At 40.1% G+C, this 7,281-nt stretch overlaps 2 protein-coding genes across 3 annotated transcripts in view; one reads left to right on the top strand and one right to left on the bottom strand.

The window, feature by feature from the left end:
* Positions 1-7,281, bottom strand: part of pphln1 (periphilin 1) — a 67,485-nt gene that overhangs the window by 39,664 nt on the left and 20,540 nt on the right. The window lies entirely within an intron of this gene.
* On the top strand, positions 36-6,895 carry gxylt1b (glucoside xylosyltransferase 1b). 2 transcript variants are annotated; one of them, XM_015051803.1, is made up of 7 exons: positions 36-360; positions 1,201-1,411; positions 1,494-1,625; positions 1,714-1,965; positions 2,055-2,178; positions 2,327-2,499; positions 4,994-6,895. In XM_015051803.1, the coding sequence occupies exons 1-7, from the start codon at positions 167-169 to the stop codon at positions 5,153-5,155; spliced, it is 1,248 nt and encodes a 415-aa protein (XP_014907289.1). In that variant the 5' UTR covers positions 36-166; the 3' UTR covers positions 5,156-6,895. The 2 variants fall into 2 exon arrangements, with proteins under 2 accessions (XP_014907289.1, XP_014907288.1); XM_015051802.1 differs by having other exon boundaries at positions 38-369.

The following is a 7,281-nucleotide window of genomic DNA, read 5'->3' as shown; positions in this document are numbered from 1 at the left end:
AGAGGGCGACATTGTCTTCGTTCGATTCAGTCAAAAGGGTCTTATTTTCCAAAGCGCAACAGGAAGAGCTTCCGCAAGTGGTCTAACTTCACCGCTAACCAAAAATCAGAAAACGTTAGTTTCTATGTCATGACTTTAGTTCCGAGATGCGTTTTCGAACACCATAATGCGGCGTTACATACGTGCACTGCTGTTGTGCACGGTGTTCGCCGTGTTTTCGGGCTTGTATGTTTACAGCAAGCTGTTTAACACGGACGTCTCGGCCGGAGGACACGGAGCGAGGAGGGCTTTCATCCCACTGAGAGGCACCGGAGGCAGGCGGGGGTCCGCGGTCAGAGCCGGGCCCCAGAAACCGCACTGGTACAATAGGTAGTTCGGGGTATTATTATTTGGGAATTAGGTGGGCTACATTTAAAAACGTGTTCAAATTGCATGTTTGAAAGCGTAGTTTGAGATCCAAAAGTTCAATCCGAGAGATGCATAGGAATGTGGCAGTGATTAAGCACTCGTTGCAGAAACATCAACTTGATCTATATTTTTTTAAAATGACTTTTTGTAATAAATAGATCTTACATAATGAATGTGTTTCAGACATTTTTACTGCACCCATTATTTTGTGTAAGAACACTGGTGTTATATTTATAGATGCCTTTAGGGGTCGCTGTTATTGTTCTTTAAGTCTGAATTAATTCAGAAATCATTCATTTCTTGTGTAATTTATTGATCTGTATCGACAGACTGGTCAAACTACAAAGTGTGGTTTTCTAGTGAAATCAAGCAAAGAGAAATCTGAAAAGTGTGCTTTTTGGGGGGATATGTCTCTAAAGATCTAGAGTGAAATTCTTATCCATTCCTTTTGGTATATTAGCTGAAATTCAGCCAGGTTGGATAGAGAGCCTCCATGAGATCTAACCCACACCACAATGCTGCCACCACCATGCTTCATTATGGGGATGGTGCATTCAGTGGACATGTTAGTTTTCAGTTACACGTAGGGGTTTTGCATGTGGGCCAAAAAGTTAAATTTCGGTCTCATCGGATCAGGGTTCTTTCTCCATGTCGCCATATTTGTTTGCTTATTGACCTTTTTTGTGAACAAGCAAAAACAAAACAAAAAACAAACAGAAATAATAATGGTATAAGTTTAATCTCTTTAGAATACCTCTTTCTGCAATATAAAGCTCAAGTCTTTCCCTTCAGGTATATCATGCGTCAAAGCGGGCTGGTGGAAGATGCGGGGAGCGGCGTTCGGAGGAGACCCAAGCCCACCATGCACCTGGCCGTGGTGGCCTGCGGGGAGAGGCTGAAGGAGACCCTCACCATGATCAAATCCGCGGTGCTTTTCAGCGTCAAGCACCTCTACCTGCACGTCTTCGCTGAAGATCAGCTCCACGCCAGCTTCATGGGGACTGTGAGTTACGTTCCGTGTTACCATCGGGGAACTTTGCCTTTCCTACTGCTCGTCGTCAGCACTTTGTACCGATGCGTTTCAGCTGGAGTCGTGGCCCGATTCGTTCCGCTCGAGGTTCAACTACACCGTGTACTCCATCAGCTTCCCCAGCGAGAACGCCGGCGAGTGGAAGAAGCTCTTTAAACCCTGCGCCTCTCAGAGGCTCTTCCTACCCGTGAGTTGCTCAGAGAAGAAAATATATACTTGGAGCAGCCTCGAGGTCAACATCTTTGTGATGGGATTTGTGATTTGTCATTTTGTAGCTGATCTTAAAGGACATCGACTCGATCGTGTACGTCGACTCCGACATCCTCTTCCTTCAGCCCGTAGATGGCTTATGGGACTTCCTGTCCCAGTTTAGTCCTTCCCAGCTGGCGGCCATGTCCCCCGAACACGAGGAGCCCCGCATCGCCTGGTACAGCCGCTTTGCAAGGCACCCTTTCTACGGCAGGACGGGTATCAACTCTGGGGTCATGCTTATGAACATGACAAGGATGAGAAGCACCTTTTTTAAGGTGAGCTTCCTTCTTTTGACCACAAGAGGGCCCCATTCTCCTGTGTCTGATGTCCACCAACGTCTGAAAATGCTCGTTTGTGTTGACAGAACGATATGACCCGAGTGGGACTGCGCTGGGAGGAGCTGCTGATGCCTCTCCTTCAGAAATACAAACTGAATATTACCTGGGGAGACCAGGACCTTCTCAATATTATTTTTCATCATAATCCTGGTAAGCGTGCACATCCTTATAGTACGGATTCTGCACTTTCAGATGATGCATTTCAATTAAAAGCTTCAAAATTGAACGCATACTTTGGTAATACCATAGATTTAACCAGTGAGTGTTACCTCTATTTTTTCTGTCCACCTGCTCTCAGAGTTTCTGCTGGAGTTTCCATGCAAGTGGAACTATCGCCCTGATCATTGCATATACGGCAGTAACTGTGCCTCGGCCGAGGAGGACGGCATCTACGTCTTGCACGGAAACAGAGGGGTTTACCACGACTACAAACAACCGGCTTTCAGAGCCGTTTACGAGGCAATAAAAAAGGTTTGTAAAGTTGTCATCAAGGGCCTGAGACTGCCAATGAACAGGTTTTATTTTGCATTTCTGTGTTGATTCGGAAGTTGCGTTTTACAGTATTTTTCTAGATCAAAGACGGTTTCCCGTGCGCTTCAGATCCCCCAGTAGACTCTTTTGCTCGTTTTCATACTTTGCTTCAATTCAGATCACTAGATTTCATATCTCGAGGTATTTACCAACTAACCTTGCATTTCTAGGTTGTATAACACTTATTTCAAAGTTGGTCTAGATAAAACGCAGCTAATTCAACTGACGTATTACCTATATGGAAAAGAAACCAAAGACATATCTTTATAGTGTCAGACAACAGAATTGATAGAAACCAAACATATCACCGTACTTGAGGATGGGTGGACATTTATCGTATCATTTATTTATTGTGAAAATTTTCTTATAAAAATTTTGATTTATTGTCTCAAATTTCAATTAATGATTAAAAAACTGGGAGTTTTATTGTAAATGTTCTTACTATTTGCTTCATTGTTTGTTCCACAAGAGAATCAACAAATATCAGTAAATGAAACCATTATTTAATGTAGTTAGTGTGTGCAGATTAGTGATATAAGTCAAACTTCTTTAAGAAGAACCCCATTTCAAATGGAAATGTTTTACAGCAGCATTTACAAAAAAAGTAAAAGTAGTACTAAATAGTTTTTTCATCATAATTTCTATTGTTTTCACAAAATGTCATGATAAAATTCTAAATACAACTAATATGTAGCTTGAAAACAGTTACTAGAGTATTTTTCTATTCCAAGTTTGCCTTCCTTCAGAAAAAAAGAAAAGTCCCTCGCTTGTAAAAAGAAAAAAAAAAAAAGTCTCCTGGGTACATCAAAGTTTAAAGAGCGGATTGACAAGGCCACTCTAAGTCTTGTTGGTTTAATTTAGCTCGACAACTGATGAAAGCCGTTTCCACCCTCGGTGACCCAGCTGCTGTCCTCCGCGACCTCCTGCTTCTCTTTCCGGGATGAGATTTTGGATTGCTGCTGACCCCAAAGAGCAAAAGGGCTTTAGAGTTCCCAATTGCCTCGTGCAGGAAAAACACCAATCTTCATCTTCGGCAGACGCTCGGATTGAAAGCTAATTTCCCCCATGAGGATGTTTATGAGTTGCTTTCCCGCTGTTTAATGATATCGACGACACAAGTGGCATTTACTTAATGAAGCCATCAACACTGCGAGTCTCATTGCTTTCCCATTGAACGTAGATCAAACTGATGGTTTATCCATACCTTACCCATAGCCTGGAGTTAAGACTGTAAGCTTTACAGGACGGGATCAATGACACTACTGGACACGTGTACTACCGGCTGTGCACATGCACATTTTTTCCCCCCACTCCAAACACTGCTTTTTGTTTTTTTTTTTATAGATTTGTGGTCAACTCTGATTTGCCAGGAGGATCTGAGCAAATTGGTTAATCTTCTGTGTGGTTAAAATGTCTGGGCAGACTATTTAATCCATTTCAGTTTGCTTAGATGCAGCGGTACATTTATTTATTTATTTTATTTTTTTTTTTTTTGCACCTCATAATTGATCAGAAAGGAGTGGAAGAACATCATTACAGAGTTCCTGCTCGACAACAGAGAAATGTTTCCAAATGTGTTCATGTATCCGTCAATATCTACTTTCCTCCCTCCGTCATCGATCTGTAGCTCCATCCATCTCAAGTTTGGTGCAAGTTTCCACCGTAACCGTCCAACCATGTTTAGTTTTACCCTTTTATCCAGAATGATTTACAAATAAGGACATTTAATATCATTGGTAGCATTTCAATGTTGTCATTCCAACAAATGAAAAGAGTGATTTTCTGTAGCGTGGCGTCACTGCTGGCCGACAATCCCTCGACCAAGTCGTGACACTCATGTCAGCAAAAATTATTTTAAAGTAGTAATAATAATAATAAAGCCAAAGGTTTAAATAAATACACTTTAAGACATACTGATACACCTCTACTTGTTGTCTGCAGTCCTCCTTCCCCTCTCTTCGTAGCAAAAAGTCTGAGAAGCAGCTGTTCATTTTTTATTTTTTTTTACCATTGGCGATGCATTTGGAGCGCGATTCCAGGCACGGACAGCCACACAAAAATCAATAACACCAACTGTAAATGCAACTTTATGAGCGACGGGCCTGTCTGGCTTCGGGCTCGTAAAAAAAAAATGCCGATCTCTTTGCGACCCAACATCAAGGAGCCCGACCGCAAGCAAATGAGCTGGCATAAAAAATGTTAATTCCCCTTTGATTTCCTCGGAGCATTGTAAAGAGCCCTTCATTATTGGGAAATCGTGAAACCTCTACTGCCATCTCTGGTTATTACTGGACACTAAGCCTATAGAATTACCCGGAGACCGACTGTGTAGAGCAGTTTATGTTTAGCCGGGTTTACCGGTCACGTTTACGGGCCCCGAAGGACACGAGTTTGCCTCGAACCTTACAACATCCGCATTCTTTTGTCTTTCCAGTATTCTTTTGGATCGGACCCGGTCGCTTCTTTGCTGGATCCTTTGACGGAGGAACTACTGAAGACGACTCACACCTACTGCGGCAAATCCAATGCGCTCTTTACCAAGAGACTAGCGCTCAGTCTGGAAAACATAAACAGGAAAACTCCACATGGACGATGACGTCTACGGTAAAGTTGAGTTGTAACGCACCGACAGAACTTTCAAATCACAAAACTTTGTGATAACAGGCGATGATGCAGTGAAGATTTGACGTTCTGTTGGAGATCGGCTCCTTGGAGCTCCGACCAGAGGATGGCGTAAAACCACTGAAACCTGCTGCAAACAGTCCAGAGCTAAGAGGCATATGTTACAGATGTATTATCTAATCCAGTATTTGTTTTTGTGGCAGTGTTGGAAGAATTGACATCTCAAAAGCATTTTTTGATGTAGCAAGCCTCTTCCGTGGAGGAAATGGAAATCTTCTTGATGTACTTTTAGTTCTAAATCTGATTGAAAGTGTAAAAACTAAGAAGAAGAAGAAGAAAGGCACTGGAATTTCCATATTGGAGAATTTATTGAACTTTTATTAAAAGAAAGTTGTAACCACTAGAGAAGTGGATAAAAGGTTTTGATATCAGTGTGCAATGGACCACTTTTTTTTTTTATATCCTTTTTCTTTTTTATAACTTTCAGAAATGACTTAAACTAGGAACCTCCTGACTCCAGGACTCAGGGTTGGTGTCAGAAGCCCAGATAAAACTTAACTCCCGATACCTGTTGTTCCACCGTCTGTTTCTCTATCAATTGTTCAAATTCTTAGCTTATTTTCATGTACACATCTGGCCAAACTGTACTGTAGGCCATGCAGACTTTTTGGTTGCTTTAACCTGTCTGTGTTTTCCAGTGTTTGACAAAAAGTAGCTTCACCTTGCAATCCGACTCAGTCTTGAGCTGATTTGCCCGCTATGCTACATAGACGATTATTCAAGTTGAAGAAAGAGCTGGGGACAGCAGCTGAAACACTAATTAAAATTTATGATACTCAAAACTGTCATTATTTCACAGTAAACTTGCAAATTAATTGGCAGTAAAAATGGAACAAAACATGAATTTATTGAGGACTGTAGTTGTGGAGTCAGTTGTATGTCTAAAAGATAAATGGTTAAGCTACTTGCACTTCCAATGACCCCCTGTTAGAATATTACAGTAGCTTTCTTAAACTAAATAATCGATGTTGGAGGTGCTTAAGGCCGTCATGTAAAAACTCTGCCTTGAGGAAAATGGACAAGAGAGACTTCAGTGTTCACCGTTTTACGAGTGAGTTAAGTGCTGCACTGTTGGAATACTAATGTAAACCAGATAAAACTGATAGAACTGTTAATTTACTGCTTATAAATTGATTTTAATTATGTATTGAAGTCTAGGGCTGGTATCAGGGACCGATGATCCTGACATGCTGAACTTCAATACGATGTTAGTAAAAGTGACTGTACATTGAAAATGTTTAAACATTTAGCAGCTCTTTACTTTTTGGTGTCACATTACCAAATCAGATGTTATATATATATATATATATATATATATATATATATATATATATATGATGGAAATGTGGGCAAAGTACCAAAATGGAAATTCTACCCTTTCAAAGTTTTCTTTTGCAAAGTGATTTCTTTTTTACAGTTTTAAAAAAAAAAGAGTCATAGCTCTTGTGTTAATGTGTTTTTTAAATAATGTGTTGATTAGTATTCAGGTGTAAAAAAAAAAAGACTGTTGAATGTGAGAACAACCCACTTCTGATACCAAAGACTTGCTTCTGTAATGAAAGTTTGTGCACCACTGAATGTATTTCACGTTGTAAGGGGTTAAATGTGTATTATTCAATGTTGCTGATTTTTGGGATTTCATTAAAGAACATTTCAATTTTATATATATTTCGACAGTACTTTATGTGGCCACCAGGGGGAAGCATTTTTCAAACGTTTATTAGCGGTCATTACTTGTGCTTTAAGTAATGAAACCTATTTTCAGATTAATTTAAATTAAGAAGGCATACTGCCCTGTAAAATATTTATCATCCTTGAAATTTTGTTGCTTCACATTTAACTGAATAAAATCCATGAACTTTGAGGGACTTTATTCCAATTTTATGTGGTAGACCAACATCATGTTTTAGATAATTGTAAGGTGAAAGGAAACTAGTCATGATTTTTTTTTTTTTTGTTGTTGTTTTGTACATGCATCCATAAGAAGTAAAGTATTTAGCTCCTTGTTTATTTTCAATATAAATCCAGCTGTCCTTTATG

This window comes from Poecilia latipinna, unplaced genomic scaffold (genome assembly GCF_001443285.1).
Source record: "Poecilia latipinna isolate Pla-1442-1.1 unplaced genomic scaffold, P_latipinna-1.0 Scaffold1067, whole genome shotgun sequence".
NCBI classification, from domain to species: domain Eukaryota; kingdom Metazoa; phylum Chordata; class Actinopteri; order Cyprinodontiformes; family Poeciliidae; genus Poecilia; species Poecilia latipinna.
Note: the sequence above shows the minus strand (reverse complement) of the source record. Positions and strands in the feature narration are given on the sequence as shown.

Excerpts from the sequence above, each read along its gene's own strand:
- gxylt1b (XM_015051802.1), top strand. The coding sequence starts at position 167 with ATGCGGCGTTACATACGTGCACTGCTGTTGTGCACGGTGTTCGCCGTG. Across the intron at positions 1,626-1,713 it reads CTCAGAGGCTCTTCCTACCC|CTGATCTTAAAGGACATCGA; the intron begins GTGAGTTGCTCA and ends GTCATTTTGTAG. Across the intron at positions 2,500-4,993 it reads TTTACGAGGCAATAAAAAAG|TATTCTTTTGGATCGGACCC; the intron begins GTTTGTAAAGTT and ends TTGTCTTTCCAG.